Source organism: Sturnira hondurensis, unplaced genomic scaffold, assembly GCF_014824575.4.
Source record: "Sturnira hondurensis isolate 20B ecotype Veracruz unplaced genomic scaffold, ASM1482457v3 Scaffold0022179, whole genome shotgun sequence".
Taxonomy (NCBI): Eukaryota; Metazoa; Chordata; class Mammalia; order Chiroptera; family Phyllostomidae; genus Sturnira; species Sturnira hondurensis.
In genome coordinates, this window is record NW_028094810.1 from 1,813,787 (window position 1) to 1,834,442 (window position 20,656).

The 20,656-nt window shown below is 41.0% G+C and overlaps 1 protein-coding gene across 1 annotated transcript in view; it reads right to left on the reverse strand.

Annotated features, from left to right (window-relative positions):
• Window positions 1-1,716: 1,716 nt before the first annotated feature.
• The window catches only part of MEIOB (meiosis specific with OB-fold), a 42,377-nt gene continuing 23,437 nt past the window's right edge, over window positions 1,717-20,656 (reverse strand). Inside the window, exons 9-13 of the mRNA XM_037034458.1 lie at window positions 15,282-15,383; window positions 11,671-11,824; window positions 8,983-9,166; window positions 8,160-8,246; window positions 1,717-2,045 (exon numbers count right to left, since the gene is read on the reverse strand). Coding sequence (XP_036890353.1) covers window positions 1,926-2,045; window positions 8,160-8,246; window positions 8,983-9,166; window positions 11,671-11,824; window positions 15,282-15,383 — 647 coding nt within the window. The 3' untranslated portion in view covers window positions 1,717-1,925. The remainder of the gene's footprint in view (window positions 2,046-8,159; window positions 8,247-8,982; window positions 9,167-11,670; window positions 11,825-15,281; window positions 15,384-20,656) is intronic.

Consider the following 20,656-nt stretch of genomic DNA (forward strand, 5'->3'; position numbering starts at 1 on the left):
CAAATGCCATTGTTCCCTCTCTGACCCCGCCCCCACATACAGCGTCACAACTCAGCAACCAGGTTGACCCACCCTGGTGAACACCTAAGCTTTCCCCCTTCATACGTAACAAGTGCGACCAGACCAAAAAATTATGGCTCAAGCAGAAGAACAACTCAAAGCCCCAGAGCCAATACAAGCAAATTTTATATTTAAATCAATTTGCAGTTTGACAAATGTATAATTAGACTTTGAATTGGCATCTCTGACTCAGTGTGGCCTGACACCTAAGCCTGTGTCATCAGATCAAATTGGGTGCCCCTACATGATAGGCAAGGGTTCTCCTACAAGTTAAGTGTCACACTGAGAGGTCAACAGGGTAGCAGTGAGGAGGTCAGTCAGAGCCCTCCACCATCCCACTAGGGCTCTGTGGTTGGGGAACACTAGTTACTGCATATGTACCTTCTTCAAGGGCACCGGTATTATGCAGTTAAAACTAGTGGTGGGAGAGCCAGAGCAGCTGGACTATAGGAGCCCAAACAGCTGGCCCTGGCACTCTTAGTCCAAGCACTGGTACTCTGAGACCCGTTGCAGGAGGTCAGGCCACCAGGAGGCCTGGCACAGCAGCTCCTGATACACCCTCTGGCCCAGGCATCCTTGTCTCCTGTGCTCGAACACCTGCTCTTGTGTAACTAACAGAAGATGTGAATGTGGCTGCCAGTGGGTGCCGTCACTTCTCGCCTCCCCAACCTGACCACTCCCTGCTCCCAAAGGGAAGAGCATCGTCCTCAACCCTCCACCACTTTCCCTCCTTCCTTCTCATCTATCCTTCGATTCACCTTGCTTAACATTCCCCAACCCAAGGAAGAAAAAAATGAAGCTCTTCATTGGGCACATTTGCTGTTTGAACAGTCAAATCCTTAATCACCTTGCTTATGACCACAATTTGGACACACTAGAGGTCAACTTATACCCTTCCTCCATGGCTGCCGATGGTAAAAGCCAGAGAAAACATTACTGACAAGGTAAGTTTATCTCCCAACACCAGCTATATAAAGAGTTTCATATGCTTTTCTTTTTCTCTCCTGCAGTGGGTGGAGTGTCTCCTTCTGAAGTGCCAGTCCCAAAATATGTTGGCCAACCTCCCAGACTATTGATCAAAGCTGACAGTGTAGGTGGGTCTGTACCCTGAAGTAAATAACTTAGAATGGGGGAGCTGAGGAGAGTGCTTTGGGGCTCCTGCAAGGATGACTGAGATAGAAGGGAGGGTGTCATCCTTCTGTCCAAGCAGACCTTTCACTGTGCCAAGTTCCTGAGACTTGGCATCGTTCATATAACTTTTGAAGTTGGTCCCCTCCCAGTTGATTTGGACTCACAAATGTCAACCCTGAGTCAGCAAGTCTTCAAAAGCACTGGGTAGCTCCGATGCATTAGGTATCATCGGAGGAGGCAAGGGATTCACAAGGCTCTAGGGCGTTCAAAGCAGTTTTACAACATTGCCCACAGACCCCTGCTGTTCCCACCTGGTGCTGACAGAGCCTCTCGTTTGGGCCCTTTCAGCTACAGGAAAGCAGAATGAGCCACTGCCAAGCTCTAGTTAAGTTGTTTTGAGGTTCAGATCTTTCACAGACAAATAAGGCAAAGAGGGAAGGGGCTTAATAAAAGAAACAAACCTGTGGGAAAGGTTTAATTTGTTTATTATTCACACAAACATTTTCCAACTTGGGAAGAGAGGGCATAGCCAGTAGAAATGGCCTTCTAAAATTGAGCTTGGGTGAGATAGCTATTTAAGACTTTCTCCCAAACCAATACCAAGAGAAAACATAACAATTTATAAAAACATTTTTACCATATTTGAACAAAATACAATTTTATCCATGTTTTTCAAACTCATTTTCCACTTTAAAGGCAGTTAAAGCTCATATTCTTCTCCAGAGTTTGCGCTGCTATCTGGTTTCAATATTTCCTTGTCTAGACAAGCTCCTGCTTGCTTCAACGGGATCTGCAAGCTTACATGAGAGCACACTGATTCTCAATCCACCCCTTGCTCTGTCTGATAAAAAAAACTGTAGGGAGAAAAAGAGCGAATTAGTTTTTAAAATCACCATGTACACAAAGTTGAAAACCAGTGTCCAGGACAGAGAATGCAACCGAGAGCTGCAACGAGTTTTGCTTACAGATGTTAACATGTCAATTAAAGCTCTAAGACAAAAAGAGTTCGAGTCTCAGGCAGAATTTCTCAAAAGAGAAATTACAAGTCTGGCTTTGGTAAAAATCCAAGTCCTTTTTCTCTGGTAGGAAAGTTGGGATTTCAAATCCAACATGTAGAAAACAAGTTTAAACTACTGGTTGTGACAGAAGTTATCCTGTAATAGTAACATAATCTATTAGACTATAAGAATATGATGAAGTTTATTAACAATGATGTCTTAATTTTTACAATTAACAAAGCACTTTCATCAACACTTTATTTAATATAGAGTGCAAGGACACATTAGCTAACCATTTTAATTTCAAAGACTAAGAGGAACAATGTACTAATGTCAGGAAACACTCCGAAAGACTGGAATGGGCACGCAAGGGAAGGGGGCAGCTTCCGTGGAGTGCTCCTCCTCGATCCGATGTGGCTAGAGCACCTTCCTGGTTGCCTGAGTGCACAGTGGTCTGCATCTTTCATTGCACTTGCTGTACGTTGGAAAAAAAAAACAAACAAACTGATAGTGATACAGATGATGTTGCTCATAGAAATCCAAATGAATTCAGTCTGGGTGAAGATAAAAGTGATTTTGTACTATAGGAGAGGCCAGTTTCACATTTATAAGCAAACTCGTTTCAGCATTTCTGATTGTCTGCCTATGTGTCTAATTCTTCCAATTCTCATTTGAATTCATTTTTAAAAAACACCTATTGATTCCCTAATTAATGAATTAAATTAAATATTGGCATGTGTTCATTTTACTTTTGTATGAGTCATGATTTTACCCCTTTTGGAAACATTTTTTCCCTTTTTAAAAAAATATATTTTATTGATTATACCATTACAGTTGTTCTATTTCCCCCCTTCATTCCCCTCCACCCTGCACACCCCCTCCCCCCACCACTCCCTCCCTTTAGTTTATATTCATGTCTCAAGTTCTTTAGATTCTATATTTCCCCTACTATTCTTGCCCTCCCCCATCTATTTTCTACCTACCATCTATGCTACTTATTCTCTGTACCTTCTCCCTCCTTCTCCTCCTCCCACTTCCCTGTTGCTAACCCNTTCTCCTCCTCCCACTCCCCTGTTGCTAACCCTCCATGTGATCTTCATTTCTATGGTTCCACTCCTGATCTAGCTGTCCTCTTGGTTTGCTTTTGTTTTAGGTGTGGTTGTTAATAACTGTGAGTTTGCTGTCCTTTCACTGTTCATATTTTTCATCTTCTTTTTCTTATATAAGTCCCTTTAACATTTCATATAATAAGGGCTTGGTGATGATGGAAACATTTCTTAACACAAATAGTAAACTTATAAGAATACTGTAACTCTCACAATAACATGGTATGTTTGAAACATTAAAATACCTCACTTTGAAATCCCTCCAACAGTCATTTTAAGTAGCCATGGTTTTTAATTAAAATATGATAAATATATAGTGTCCAATCTATATAGAATATTTTTGTAATATTAGCAGAATAATGCAAGTTATTTTAAAATTAGCTGTTCTATTATAACTGATTTATAACTGAAATTATGATTCTCATGATCTTTACTACATTTTGTCATATAATCATTTACATCTGACATATATATTTTTATTTTTACTAAATGTTTTATTGATTATGTATTTATTGCTATTACAGTTGTCCCATTTCCTCCTCCTTTATTCCTCTCTACCCTGCACCCCTCCCACCCACATTCCCTCCCCTTTAGGTCATGTCCACGGGTCATACATATAAGTTCTTTAGCTTCTACATTTCCTACACTATTCTTAACCTCCCTGTCTATTTTGTACCTACCATTTATGCTTCTTACTCCCTGTACCTTTTCCCCATTCTCCACTCTCCCCCCTCCCCATTGATAACCCTCCATGTGATTGCCATTTCAGTGATTCTGTTCCTGTTCTAGTTGTGTGCTTAACTTGTTTTTGTTTTTAGGTTCAGTTGTTAATAACTGCAAGTTTGTTGTCATTTTATTGTTTGTATTTTTGATACTTTTTAAAATATATTTTGATTATGCTATTACGGTTGTCCCATTTCCCCTTCATTCCCCTCCACCCTGCACACCCTATCTCACCCACATTGACCCCCCCTTTAGTTCATGTCCATGTGTCTTAAGTTCTAGATTTAGCTTAGCTTCTACATTTCCCACACTATTCTTGCCCTCCCACTATTTTCTGCCTACCATCTACGATACTTATTCTCTGTACCTTCCCCCCTCTCTCCTCCTCCCACTCTCCTGTTGCTAACCCTCCATGTGATCTCCATTTCTATGGTTCCGCTCCTGATCTAGCTGTCCTCTTAGTTTGCTTTTGTTTTAGATGTGGTTCTTAATAACTGTGAGTTTGCTGTCCATTCACTGCTCATATCTTTTATCTTCTTTTTCTTAGATAAGTCCCTTTAACATTTCATATAATAAGGGCTTGGTGGTGATGAACTCCTTTCATTTGACCTTGTCTGGGAAGCACTTTTTCTGCCCTTCCATTCTAAATGAAAGCTGTGCTGGATAGAGCAATCCTTGCCTTTCATGGCTTTGAATACTTCTTGTCTGCCCCTTGCATGCAATACTTCTTTTGAGAAATCAGCTGACAGCCTGATGGGAACTCCTTTGTAGGTAACTGTCCCCTTTTCTCTTGCTGCTTTTAAGATGCTCTCCTTATCTTTAATCTTGGCTATTGTGATTAATGATGTGCCTTGGTGTGTTCCTCCTTGGGTCCAACTTCTTTGGGACTCTCTGAGTTTCCTGGACTTCCTGGAAGTTTGTTTCCTTTGCCAGATTGGGGAAATTTTCCTTCATTATGTTTTCAAATGATTCAGATGTTGGAACACTTAAAGAAGTCCTGGAGGTTCCTAAGCCTCTCCTCATTTTTTTGAATTCTTGTTTCTTCATTCTGTTCTGGTTAGATTTTCGTTCTTCCTTCTGGTCCATTCCCTTGATTTGAGTCCCAGTTTCCTTCCCATCACTATTGCCTCCCTAAGTTATTTCACTTAGCATAGCCTTAATTTTTCCTCTAATTTGTGACCATATTCAACCAATTCTGTGAGCACCCTGATTACCAGGGTTTTGAACTGTGCATCTGATAGGTTGGCTATCTATTTGTTGCTTAGTTGTATTTTTTCTGGAGCTTTGATCTGTCCTTTAATTTGGGCCATTTTCTTTTTTTTGGTCTCAGTGCACATGTTACATAGTAAGGGGTGGAGCCTTAGGTGTTTACTAGGGTGGAGCAACCCAACTTGCTGCATTGTGATGCGGTCTGTGGGGGAGGGGTCTGAGAGGGAAGAAGACTGCTCACTCTGTTCTCTGCCAGTTTTCAGTCACTCCCCCAACTTCCCACAATCAAACTGGACCCATCTGGTGCTGATTCCCAGGTGGGTGGGTTTGTGTACATACAAGGACCCTGTGGGTCTCTCCAATGAACTCTCCCATAAGGCTGGGAGTTTCTCCTGCCACCTCAACCCCTACAGGTGTTTTCAATCAGAGGTTTGAGGCTTTATTTCCCTGTGCTGGAACCCTGGATTGCCCAGTCTGTCTCCCTCCCCAGTTGTTCCTCCTGGTTTATCTGCCTGCAAATGTGGGGCTGCCTGGTCCGCCAGCTGCCACTTCACTGGGTCCTCCAGCTGCTGCCTTGCCACAAGTCCTCTCTGCCAGGCTGCCCATNGGAAGAAGACTGCTCACTCTGTTCTCTGCCAGTTTTCAGTCACTCCCCCAACTTCCCACAATCAAACTGGACCCATCTGGTGCTGATTCCCAGGTGGGTGGGTTTGTGTACATACAAGGACCCTGTGGGTCTCTCCAATGAACTCTCCCATAAGGCTGGGAGTTTCTCCTGCCACCTCAACCCCTACAGGTGTTTTCAATCAGAGGTTTGAGGCTTTATTTCCCTGTGCTGGAACCCTGGATTGCCCAGTCTGTCTACCTCCCCAGTTGTTCCTCCTGGTTTATCTGCCTGCAAATGTGGGGCTGCCTGGTCCGCCAGCTGCCACCTCACTGGGTCCTCCAGCTACTGCCTTGCCACAAGTCCTCTCTGCCAGGCTGCCCATCTCTGCCTCTCCTACCAGTCTGGATGAATGTTTCTTCTTCAACTGCTTGGTTGTCGGACTTTCATACAGTTCGATTTTCTGTCAGTTCTGGTTGTTTTTTGTTTTTAAATTTGTTGTTGTCCTTCTTTTGGTTGTGCAAGGAGGCACATTGTATCTATATATGCTCCCAGAAGCCTTGACTTAAATATCTTTTAACATAGTCTTTGGAAAGGTACAATGTCCTTTTACTTGAGAGAAATTTGTTGTTACATTTAAGTTTGGAAAACTCTAAGTTGCCATATACTTAAATTGATCGAACTCATCAGCAAGTTGTGTCTCCTGTTTGGAAGAAAAATAAAATCGGTCAAGGAGCTGAGTATATTATGATTTGAGAATAGACAGTGGTTATGTCTAATGGTGGAAGAGATGCAGCATATTACTGTAATTTCCCTCCTTCAGCCTAGTAATGAAGGACCCTCAAACCAAGGTCCTAGAAATATGGTGAAGCCATTGGTGACTCCATGTCCGAAACCTATTCAGATATACTTGAGGCCACAGGGGACGAAGACACTGGGAAATGGAAAAACCTACTTAGGAGGCTGAGATGGAGGGATGCAGTATTCACAAAAACTCTTTCGGGGTATCCATGAGATCACAACTACAGGGTCTGGCACAAATAATGCCCCCTTTTTATTAAAAATCTTTTATTAAAAATCATAAGCATATAATTCTGTAATATAACAATATCACACTCAAGCACACCATATGACATTTTAGGTGAAATCTTCAAATTAAAACTATACATTTTTACACCCATATTATTACCCTATGTACTACATTCAAGCAGGGCCTTACTTCTGCCAGACTCTGTATTTTCCTAATGATACTAAGATGCTCTTTGCCTTTTTTATTCTCATTCTCTCATCTGAATACACTGTAGTTTTCTTGAGGCTACATGACATGGGATGATATCACTACAGCTAATAAAATGTATGATCAGAAATATGTTTTACATTTTTCTTAATGTTAAGTTCTAGTACAGTAAATATAACCAGATTTAACTCACTTAAACAAGAGCTTCCAACTGTTAAGTGTAAAGGAGAAAACATTTGAGAACAATGAGAGGAGAGAAATACGGGCCATGGCCCTCTCTCACCTGTGACTTGAGGCTAGTGGCAACATTTCTGTCTCACTTTCCTCATTTGCAAAACAAGATCAGTTTGTCTCTCTCCCCTTTTTACACCTTTAACACTAAGATTCTGTGATCCTCCAAAACTGTCATGTCACTAGTGCTGCATGAGGATCACAGAATTTTAGAGGCTTAGAGAAGTTAATTAACCTTCCCAGGATCACATAGGCTGAGAAATGGTGGAATCAGGATTCTTACCTGAGTCTGTCTTACCCCAGCATCTAAGCATTGAACTATATGCTATTGTATCCTGCTCACCAAAGTGAGGAGAGCACTTCATGGGTTGCCACAAGCACAAGGAGACCCAGCTTGGAGTTAACATTACTGGATATTTTCTTTGTTGACCTATTTCTTTGGTATCATTTGTGACTACCTTATGCCATATGAAAAAACCTGATTACTTCCATTGTTTCTACAGCAGCCAGATCCTTCTGCACATCTGGGAATTGGGCATCATTAAAAATAATAAATTCCCTAATTTATTTATTTATTTTTAAAGATTTTATTTATTTATCTTTTAGAGGGGAAGGGAAGGAGAGAAGGAGAGAAACATCAATGTATGGTTGCCTCTCGTGAGTCCCCTGCTGGGAACTGGCCCGCAACCCAGGCATGTGCCCTGACTGGCAATCGAACCTCAATCGTGTGGTTCGCAGGCCCGTGCTCAATCCACTGAGCTACACCAGCCAGGGAAAATTCCCTAATTTATTATGTCACACCCTAGGATTTTATTTTGTTTGAATATATAGAATAACATAGTACTATAAAATACACTAACTTTTAAATAAATTTTGCTTCTTTCCAAAAGAAATTGCCACTTCAATGCTGTTTTCTGTTCATCAGTCATTGCCAGAAAGTCATGTACCTGGTTAAAAAAAAATCAAACAAAGATTTCCAAAGTATATATAGATAACTCATCTTGTCAACAAGGTGAAATTTCAATTTGCTCACTAGAAGTATAATTTTATTTATAGTAATTACAGCTCATTCCTCTTGATGGAGGAGGTAAGGCCAAAGACCTGCTCTACACCGAATCTCTGAAGCTAATCAGGTGGCTTAGCACAGAAAACTCCCTTGACAAACTGGGGATCACTTGGAACTGAGGTTTAATGGTAAATGTCAGAAGCTGATTTTAACAATAATAAACAAATGCTTATCGTCAAGTACACAATCTCATCTCTAAGTACTTGCTGCTCTCCTGCAGGGCAGAAGAATACTCACGGCTGACTCTATACGGCTGGATAGGTGAAATAATCACAAAATCCTCCTTCTGGAAGAACCGCCTCATAGCTGACCAACATCTCCAATGTCTTGTTTTACCCATTGTTACTTGACTATATAAATGTTTTGTTTTTCTTCATTATGGTCCAGACCTCTGTCATTATCCCTAATAGTTAATATTAGCTATGATTTCAGTATACAATATATAATTTTTGTTCATTAAAGAAAGCAATGTATATTTAAATCAAGATTGGTCTTTCACAGACCTCTTTATTAATACATTAATTTCTAACAAATGTTCACCAAAATCACCTATATTTTGGAGGAAGAGAATCCAATTAGGAAATATTTCTAAACATGGTTTCCTTTTTGCTATTTACCGTGCAGCCCAAAGTCTCCTCAGCAACACTTCCTGTGAGACTACAGGAATGGAGCGTCCCTGTGTGATCTGTAAGATCAATTAGCATATCAAAGCTGAGAAGAACAGATTTAAACTCTGAAGAATCTTTATTGCAAGTTGTACAAACGCTGGATGCTTCATGTATATTGTAACCACAGCCTGAACTGAAAAGAAACAAAGGACAATGACAAAATTTGAAGGCCCTAAGTGACAAACCTGCTTCCTAGCAGAATTATCACTTAAAAGTCTAAATCAAAGTGAGTAATTTCAGAGTGCTCGGCACCGAGCAGTATATAAGATAAATATACAAAATTAAAAGGAATAATGAAACATGTGTTCCCAGTCAGTCTCATTTTCAGTATTTGCAATCCATCTGAAACTGGCATAAGCTCACTATCTTGCTTCCTACCTTCCACCCGGCAGGATCCTGCCCAGGCTCATTTCCCTACTGGGGCCTTCCTTTCCTGCACCCCAGCCTTCACCCCTTCCTTTCACTGAACAGTTGCATAACTTATATTTCAGCACTGACTATATCCTGTCACATGGTATTCCTTGTCATTGCAGGTATGTCCATAGTAGCTCCCCAGCTCCGTGTTCTGAAGGCAGGAATTATGTCTCGGCCTAGAAAGCCTAGGTTCCACCAATGCTCACTTGACGGTACTGTACTAGGTCATGTGCACTCCTACAGAAAACCTTAGGGTTGGGCAGGTTCGCATCCTAAATGTTGTTAGTACTGCTAGTGACAGATTCACCTCTCTTTAAGTGGTAATTACATGCTAGTCCATATTGTAAAGCAGGTCTTATTTTAGCCAGTTTGAAAAGAACTAAATCAAATTCCTCAAAAACAAGGGAGTGATCTTAGGGTAGTGATTTCTTATCTAGCTACAAATCACTTTTAAAGTAAATTTTAGGTGCTTTTCTTTACATATCAATATTTAAAATGTAGGAAAATGAGACGGCAAAAAATTATTTAAATTTGTGAAAAATATTTTTTGAAAAACCAAAAACCTGTCTTACCAGCAGCCTCCACACTAGTTTTTTTCAACTTTAATACCAAATCATAAAGTGATTTAAAAACCCATAGGTCAGCCCTGCCAGGTGGCTCAGTTAGTTGGTTGGAGCATCTTCTTGTATACCAAAAAGTCTGCAAGTTCGATTCCCAGTCAGGACCTAGGCTGTGAGTTCAGTCCTGGTTGGGGCATGTGCAGAAGGCAACCAATTAATGTTTCTCTCTCATATGGGTGTTTTTATCTCTCTCCCTTCCTCTATTTCTAAAAAAATCAATAAGCATATTCTCAGGTGAGGATTGAAAATTCCATAGGTCCCTAACTTGACTGTGGTGGTAGGTACACAAACCTATATCCATGGTAAAACTATATAAAACTTAATACACACATATGTACACAATGCACACAAATGAATGCATGTCAATCTGGGAAGGTAAGTGAATTGAATTAATATCAATATGGCTACAATGTGATACTACAGTTTTTAAAAATGTCACCAATGGAGGAAACTGGACAAAGTGCCCATGGGCTCTCTCTGACTTATTTCTTAAAATTCCATGTTAATCTAGAACTATCCCAATAAAAATTTCAAATACAAAAACCCATAGGGAAATTTTCACAATAAAATTTTAGATGTTTCTTTTGAATAAGATTATTAAATCTATTGAGGTCTACTTTTCTATGCAAGTAGATATTTTGAACTATAAATGGTTGGAAATCATTTATCACGCAGTTGAAAATAAATTTTTAAAAGGTTTTATTTATTTATTTTAGCCAGAGAGGAAGGTAGAAAGATAGGGAGAGAAACATCAATGGGTGGCTGCCATTTCTGCACCCCCTACTGGGGACCTGACCTGGACCACAACCTAGGCATGTGCCCTGACCGGGAACAGAGCCGGCGATCCTTTGGTTCCCAGGCTGGCACTCAATCCACTGAGCCACGCCAGCCAGGGTCTGAAAATAATTTTTTAAAATGATGTCACTTGCTATATAGAATGTGGCAAGCAAAATAATTTTCTAATACATTATAAAACAACATTTTCTCATTCCAGTTAAAAGTTTTTGGCAATACTAGACTCATAGATAGAGAGCAGGCTGACAGCTGTGGGGGATGGGGTGGAGTTGGGGTGAGGGGCTTGATGGGGTGAAGGGATTAAGCAAAAAAGAAAAAAACCCATGGACATGGACAACAGTGTGGTGACTGCCTGGGTGGCAGGGGGAGGAAGGAGGGTAGGTGGAGGAGAGTGTGCAGGGGATAAGTGGTGATGGACAAAGACTTGACAGCGGGGAGAGGGGCACACAATACAGTGTACAGATGATGTGTTGTAGAATTGTGTGCCTGAAACCTGTATATTTTGTTAACCAGTGTCACCTCAATAAATTTAATAAGAAGGAAAAAAGTTTCAGGTAGTATCATATCTTTACAGGACTGCAGAAACACAGTAAATTACATTTTGCTTTAAAAGGCAACTATAATCTTTGAATCTAAATAGCTTGCCATGGAAACTTCAGTATAGGTTATTTACTTGTATATTTCTCTCAAATATATAACCACCGTGATGTCCAAGAATAGCTTAAACTTTTTTAGAACTTAAAATTTATTAACACTATATTTTTTTAATTTCTTACAAGAATGAATTTGCTAAAAGTAATTTGCTTACCATTTATTTCTAACTACTTTTGTAGTGTCATCATCAATGTTCAGTGTAGAAATATAGGCATATAGAATGCCATAGAAAGGGTCAGCTTTTCCTTCATTCTTCAAAGATTTTACCTTTAATTGTTCAACTGTATAGACATCAACTATTGTATTTACTAAAAATAAAAAGAAGTTATTATAGCTCTCTCTGTATATATTCTAAGAAGCCCAAAGAATTATATCCAAATAGAAAAGCTACAAAATTCAAATAAGAACATGCAGAAGTTTCAGTTAAGTAACAAAAAATTATTGTACTCGCTATATTAAAACTGATTATATAAATGGACATAAAAGCAAAAATTAATGAAAAATAGGAAAGAATGAGAAATTAGTCATCATTAAACTGGAGAACTTGTGAGCATCAGAAGATGCCATCAGAAGAGTGAAAAGGCTACGAGTGGGAGACACTAGCGATCTGTGAAGAGAGAAAGGAGTCATACCCGCTACGTCTAAAGAATTCTTAAAAATCAGTGAGAGTGGGTCTTGGGCTTGTGGTGCGTGTTCCCTGAGATGAGTGATGTGGAAGCTGGTGGTGCCATTGTATTCCCAGACCCGGGGCTGTGATTATCTCCATGATGGCGGCCTAGGTAAACATGGCTTACCTCCTTACACAATCATATCAAAATTACAACGAAACTATAGAACAACTATCACTCAGAACCAGCAGAAATCAAGTTGAATGAAGGTCCTGCAATCACAGAATTAAAGAAGAAAACACATCTATCCAGACTGGTAAAAGGGGCAGAGATGTGGAGATGAAAAACGGCTGGTCCCACACCCATGTATGGCAGATAAAGAGCAGGAGGCCTATCTTGGGAGCAAGGGGTCCCCGCCCTACATCAGGCCCCCCAGCCCAGGGTTCCAGTGGCGAGAAAATAAGTCCCTATGGCTTCTGGCTGTAAAAACCAGTGGAGATGGAGTCGATGGAAGAAACTGTTGGATTCCCACGTAGTTCCTCTTAAAGGGTCCACACACAGACTTACTCAGACTTACTCCCTCTGAGCTCCAGCACCAGGGCAGCAGCTTGAAAGTCACCACTGGCATATGATAGGGACTGAAGTGTCTGGCTTCAGGGTGAGAGCGGGGGGCCGGCTTTCTCTAAGACAGAACTGCTGGCAGAGGCCATTGCTCCTCTTCTGGGCTCTCCCCTCACAGAGCCACAAAGTGCAGAGGACACCATATTGGAGACTCCATCAACCTGGCTCACACTGTTTGCCCCACCCTGATGATTCCCTGCCCCTGCCCCACCCAACTTACAGGCCCACCCAAGCAGTTAACAGTGGCTTTTCCATAGGATAGACTTATCTTGGCACAAGCTTCTGATCTTCCTAAATCCTCTCAAACAAGCAGCAGCTGGCCTCACTAAGCCCCTGTACCTGGCTAAGTTGCCCCAGGCCCAGCACTAGCAACAGCTGGCCTTGGTTCATAGCCTGGTCTCTCCAGGGCACCGCCAGGCCTAGCACAAGAAGCAGACAGCTGCCAGTCACTTTATAGCTTATGTCAATGGCCCCAGAAAGAACACAAGTGGGCACCAGATCCCTGCAGAAGTAAGTCCTGCTCTGTGGATTGGGCCCCTTGCACAGCCGATCCTCCACAGACAGCAGTGGTCAGTGGCCAAGGCCAGTCATTGCAGCTGAGTGGCCTGGGTAAATCCTTCCCATTGACCTTCCAACAGCAACCAAGGCTCAACTACAAGAGGAGGGTGTACTCTGCCCACATGGAAGGCACACCTCAAGTACCCAACGTGGGCGAAAGGGAAGACTGTGCCACTGGACCCCATAGGACATGTACTACATTAGGCTCAGAATCAAAGCAGCTCTACCTAATACATAGAAACAAACACAGGGAGGCTGCCAAAATAAGGAGACAAAGAAACATGGCCCAAATGAAAGAACAGATTAAAACACCAGAGAAAGAATAAACAAAATAGAGATAAGCAATCTGTCAGATACAGAGTTCAAAACACAAATTATAAGGATGCTTCAGGAACTTAGTGAGGACCTCAATAGCATAGAAAAGAACCAGTCAGAAATGAAGGATACACTAATTGAAATAAAGAACAATTTACAGGGAATTAATAGCAGAGTGGATGAAGCTGAGAATTAAATCAATGTTTTGGAACACAAAGGAAGCAAAAAACAACCACACAGAACATCAAAAAGAAAAAAGAAAAAGAGCAAACAAACAAAAAAAACAAGGTTAGTATAAGGAGCCTCTAGAACAACTTCAAGTGTACCAACATTTGCATCATAGGGGTGCCACAGGGAGAAGAGGAAGAGCAAGAAACTGAAAATCTATTTGAAAAAATAATAAAAGAAACTTCCCAAATTTGGTGAAGGAAATAGATACGCAAGTCCAGGAAGCACTGAGTCCCAAACAAGATAGATGCAAAGATGCCCACTCCAAGACACATCATAATTAAAATGCCAAAGGTTAAAGATAAAGAAAGAATCTTAAAAGCAGCGAGAGAAAAGAAGTTAGTTACCTGCAGTGAAATTCCCATAAGACTGTCAGCTGATTTCTCAAAAGTAACTTTGCAGGCTGGAAGGGATTGGCAAGGAATATTCAAAGTGATGAAAAGCAAGGACCTATGATCTAGATTCCTCTATCCAGCAAACCTATCATTTAGAATCGAAGGGCAGACAAAGAGTTTCCCAGACAAGGAAAGGCTAAAGAAGTTCATCATAGCCCTGGCTGGCGTAGCTCAGTGGATTGAGCTCGGGCCTGCGAACCAGACGATCACGGTTCAATTCCCAGTCAGGGCACATGCCTGGGTTGCAAACCGGTTCCTTGCAGGCTAACTACCAGCAGGGGATGCACAAAAGGCAACCATACATTGATGTTTCTCTCCCTCTCTCCTTCCCCTCTAAAAATAAATAAATAAATAAAATCTTAAAAAAAAAAAAGAAGTTCATCATCACAAAACCATTATTATATGAAATGTTAGATTTATTTAAGAAAAAAAAGATCAAAACTATGAACAATAAAATGGCAATAAATACATATCTATCAACAATTGAATCTAAAAAATGAACTAAGCAAATAAGCAGAACAGAAACATATTCATAGATACAGAGAACGTGTTGATGGCAGCCAGATGGGAGGGGGGGTTGGGGGAATAGGTGCAAAGGTGCAGGTATTAAAAAGCACAAATAGGTAGTTACAGAATAGTCATGGGGATATAGAGTACAGTATAGGAAATGAAGTGGCCAAAGAACTTACATGCAGGACCCGCGGACACGAACAAAGGTGTTCTCCGCCTGAGCATGTGGAGGATGCTGGGTGGACAGGGGCCCAGGGGGAAAATATTGGGACCATTGTAACAGCATAATTAATAAAATAAAATAAAAAAACAAAAAATCAACATGAGAAATACAGTCAATTTGATTTTTCAGCTCCCCTCAGATTGGCAAACGGTTATAGAAACGTTCCAAAAGTTTTAAAGTACTTTGAAAAGTGGAAATAGAGCAGTTACAGAATAAGACTACAGTATCTTTCACTATATAAAACAAAATGTCACAGGCCCCAATTTTGGCCTTTTAAAAATTCAAATAATATTTAAAGGTCACTTACAATTTATGGATTCTTTCAAGTAACTGTTAATTTCATCATCCAGAAGACCTGTTTCCTTATTTTCTCTTATAAAATTCAGTAAGATGTTAGCTTCTGGTGTATCTTAAATTGAAAATATGTAATAATTAAAAATCAAACTGATTACTTTTTAAATAACTGTGAATGATCTAAAATTATTTTAATGGTAAAAAAGGGAAGACATAAAAGAATACAATCAAATAGAATATTAGGCAGACATTAACAATGTGAAGTAGTATTCTATTAACATGGAGATGTACACAGCCATTGTTAGTATAATAGTAGCCTACAAAACTATGCAGAACAATTTCATTTTCATTAAAAAGTACATATATATAAAAAATTATCTCAAAGAATATATATTAAAGACATGATTCTGTCATAAGATGGTAGATTATAGGTGATCTTTGTTTTCCTTTATATAATTTTGTTATTTTCTGAATTTCATGTTATTTCTTCTCTAATCAGAAAAAAAAAATTTTTAAAAAGATTATTTGAAAGGTTTGCTCCTCCACTTGGGATGTGAGTATCCTTAGGAATAGTCAGATGGGGTGCCAGAAGACAAGAATGTGATTTTGAAAAAGGCTCTCACGGGACTCTGACACCCCAACCTCTGCTCCAACACCTGGTTGTCTTTCAGTCCTCCCCCTCCCACTCCGACACTCTGCCAATCGTCCTGATGATGCGTGGAACTTAACCCACTAGGCAGTTAGGTGTTTCTTCTTCCTTGCTCCTGTAACACCACGAGTCTTACCACTGTTCTTTCTCAGAACTAGACTGAAATTCCTTGTAAGCAGTTTTCCCTTTTTATCTCTGCATTTCCAGTATCCAATGCATACAGTGACTATCTTTCCATTCATCTGACCATCCATCTACTCCTGTCCTGCCTTATTCTGGAAAGGATTCATCTTAGCATTTGGCAAATAAAAGATATTCAATAAATATTTATACATTAATGAGTGAATGAATGAATGTTTTTAAAACACTGAGAATTACTGCACAGCAGATGACAGCAGATGCTGCAGTGGTGCCATAGAAATCGAACCAATGCGCCCCTGGGATGAAAGCTGACGGGAGGAGTGTGGTGCAGGCACCGCATAAAGGTCCTTACTGACAACAGGGGGTCCGGGTCTGTCAGGAGTCCTGCCTTCCTTACCTGAAGAAGGCTCTGAGGGCAGAGAAAAAGGAAGCCTGGATATCCTGGCTAGGATAAAGGCTTAAGCCATTAGAAATTTTATTTTCTACATGGCAGGTATAGAAAATTAGAAATAAGATTGATTTGAGCAAGCACATTGAAATTCATGCACCCCTATTAAGTACTCTCCTTTAAATTGTCTCCTTGAGACACAGGTATTTACTCTAATGTTGGCATTGCTCAAAACACTTTGGCATTTTAATGTTTTCAGAGCCAACTTAAAACATCCATTAAATGTCTGTTTCACTAACTTAGTCTTCAATTTTTGATACAATTAGTCCTGTCAGGCTTGATAACCTCTTTCAAAAGATAAGTCCAACTGTCTTTTAGATATTTTCCCAGGCTGAATTCAGCCTTAAAGGATGGAGACTGATCCTTTAGTAACATCACTGATGTTACTAAAGATAATAATAATAATTAATTAAATGCTGCATTAATAAATTACTAAATTAATAAATCATGGTATGTATACCCCTCAAAAAAGAGGGGGAATTAAAGAATAAGACTATGACAGGAACTAGTATAAAGGGCACATGGACAACAACTAAGGATGAAAATGGAAGGGAGGCGGGGAGCACTGGGGGTGTGGGCAAGGATGGGAGTAAAAGACAAAAAACTGTACTTGAACAACAATTAAATAAATTGAAAAAATAAAAATAAATGAAAAAAAGAATAAGACTATGATTGTATCACCACCAATTTATTACAAAGCAGCCAGAGCAATCTTTTTAGAACTTAGTCGGATATTGTCACTGCTGTGCTCCAAACCCTCGCCTGGTCCCTCCTTTTCCTACAGTGTAAAAAGCCAGCAACATTTTTTTATCATCCTGTAAAACCTTCTCTTTTTGGGGGGGATTTATTTATTTTTTCAGAGAGAGGGTAAGGAGAGAGAGAGAGAAACATCAATGCATGGTTGCCTCTCAAGCACCCTTACTGGGGACCAGCCTGAAACCCAGGGATGTGCCCTGACTAGGAATCAAACCGGCAGCCCTTTGGTCCATAGTCTGGCACTCAATCCACTGAGCCACACCAACCAGGGAAGCCTGTAAGGCTTTCTTGATCACTACCATTTCTTCTCGGAACTTGAACTTCTCTGCCCCCACTTTATCAGCTCCAGCCACTCTGGTCACTTTGCTGTTCAGCCACATTCCAACCTCAGGGCCTTTGCACTGGCTGTTCCCTCTGCCTGGCATTTTTTGCTGTGGTTATACCTCTAACTGCCTCAACACATCATTGCTCAAATTTCATCCCCCAGCCCCAAAGAAGCCTATCTGACTACCCTCTATACACAATCACCATACCGTGGCATTTTGGACCCTCCTGACTCTGCTCCTCTTTTGCTTCTTAAATATTCCATAATTCACAGGTGTGTTACGTTTATTGTTTATTATCTGCCTCTACCTGCTGGAATGTGAGCTCCATGAAAGTGGACATATTTGTGTCTTTTTTTAATATATTTTATTGATTATACCATTACAGTTGTTCTATTGCCCCCCCTTCATTCCCCTCCACACTGCACACTCCCTCTCCCACCATTCTCCCCCCTTAGTTTATAACCACGTGTCTCAAGTTCTTTAGATTCTATATTTCCCCTATTATTCTTGCCCTCCCCTCTATCTATTTTCTACCTACTGTCTATGCTATTTTCTGTACCTTCTCTCCTCTTCTCCTCCTCCCACTCCCCTGTTGCTAACCCTCCATGTGTTCTTCATTTCTATGGTTCCATTCCTGATCTAGCTGTCCTCTTGGTTTGCTTTTGTTTTAGGTGTGGTTGTTAATAACTGTGAGTTTGCTGTCCTTTCACTGTTAACATTTTTCATCTTCTTTTTCTTATATAAGTCCCTTTAACATTTCATATAATAAGGGCTTGGTGATGATGAACTCCTTGAACTTGACCTTATCTGAGAAGCACTTTATCTGTCCTTCCATTCTAAATGAAAGCTTTGCTGGATAGAGCAATCTTGGCTGTAGGTCTTTGGATTTCATGACTTGGAATACTTCTTTCCAGCCCCTTCTTGCCTGGAAGGTCTCTTTTGAGAAATCCGCTGACAGTCTGATGGGTACTCCTTTGTAGGTGACTGTCCCCTTATCCCTTGCTGCTTCTAGGATTCTCTCCTTCATTTTAGTCTTGGCTAATGTAATTATGATGTGCCTTGGTGTGTTCCTTCTTGGGTCCAACTTCTTTGGCACTCTCTGAGCTTCCTGGATTTCCTGGAAGTCTATTTCCTTTGCCAGACTGGGGAAGTTCTCCTTTATTATTTGTTCAAATAAGTTTTCCACTCGTGGCTGTTTCTTTCCCCCTTCTGGTACCCCTATAATCCGGATGTTGGAACGTTTAAAGATGTCCTGGAGGTTCCTAAGCCTCTCCTCATTTTTTTGAATTCTCATTTCTTCATTCCTTTCTGGTGGGATGTTTTGTTCTTCCTTCTGGTCCATTCCATTGATTTGAGTCCCAGTTTCCTTTCCATTGCTATTGGATTCCTGGACATTTCCCTTCATTTCAATTAGTTTAGCCTTCATATGTTCCTCTAATTTGTGACTATAATCAACCAGTTCTGTTAGCATCCTGATAAACAGTGTCTTGAATTGTGCTTCTGAGAGGCTGGCAATTTCTCGGTCACTGAGAGTTATCGGCTCTGAGACTTTGAGTTCTTCTTGCGCCATCTTTTGGGCTGTTTGTGCCTGTTCCGTAGCAGGATCAGAGCCCTAAGGTGTTCGCTAGCGCAGGGCAACTCAGTCACTGGGTTGTGACGTTGTATGTAGGGGCGGGGTCAAAGAGGGACTATGCCATCCCGTCTGCTGCCTGCCGCCGCGGCCCTCACTGGTGCCGCAGCTGCTGCTGTCACCGGGCCCACTCGTTTCGTTCCACTGCACATGAGTGTGCCACTGCCGTCAGCCCTCGCCCCCTGGGGCCTGTGTGGTCCGTCTCACTGTGCGCGAATGTGCGACCAAGGTCACTCTGCCCCACACCCTGACTGGGTCCGGGCTGCCTGCTCATCTAGGTCGGGGGATCTGTCCTGCCCAACCCTGCTCTGCTGCTGGCTCCGCCCCTCTTACCGTCCCCGGGAACGGTTAGATGTAGTCGGACTTCCGTATAATTCAATTTTCTGTCCTTTGGTTGTGTCTTTGTTTCTCCAAACCTTTGTTGTATTCAAACTTGGCTGTGGGAGAAGGCACAGTGTTTCCACCTATGCCTCCATCTTGGCGGAAGTCACCCTATTTGTGTCTTGACACAGGACCCCAGAACAGTGCCAACCACACAGCATGTGTTCAGTAGATTAAAGTTCAGCAAAGAACAAATCACTGATTGTCCCATCATCTCCCATGATGCTGCTTTCAAGGAGACAACATTCTGTGGTGGATGTGAAGATCCAGGGTACTCATATAAAAAAGTACCCTGAGTCTTGTTCTTTTACATCACATATCATAATAATTCTACTTTTAAAAATTCTGATAATGGTTTGGTCAAAAATATAAAATTGCTTTGTAGTTCTGAGTAACCCTCGATGCTTTGTTACTGACCAGTAGAGTGAGCTTATGTTTAAAATGACATGCTACTATACTTATATCTTCTTGAAACTGTGAAGGGTAATTCCATTTTGGGGAATTCTGCACTCTTCTTTAGTGTTGGGCTGACCTCTCTCTGCACCACAAAGTACTTTGAAGATGCTTACACATACCAATCCCCTGTCTCTCCAGATCCTGCTCCCCTGCTTGCATGCTCAAATAAGCTACAACTCCTTCCAACAATCACTCCAATGGGCCTGCTGAACATTTAATTACAGTTATGAACTGATAATACTACACATATGTTCTCCATGCTTTAGCACTAAGTTATTTAAATGTAGTAAAACTGAATTCATTTTAAATAGTCAATAATTCAGGTTATCTAAGCTATAGCATTGACCTTTCAAAATTCATCACAAAGGATGATGCTTTAAAAATGAGTCTGGCCCTGACTAGTGTGGCTCAGTTTGTTGGGCATTGTCCTGCAGGGTGAAGGGTCACTGGTTCGATTCCTGGACAGGGCACATGCCTGGGTTGTGGGTTCAATCCCTGGTCAGGGCATGTACAAGAGGCAACTGATCTATGTTTCTCTCTCACATTAATGTCTCTCTCTTTTTCCTTTTCCCTCCCTTCCCCTCTCTCTAAAAATAAATAA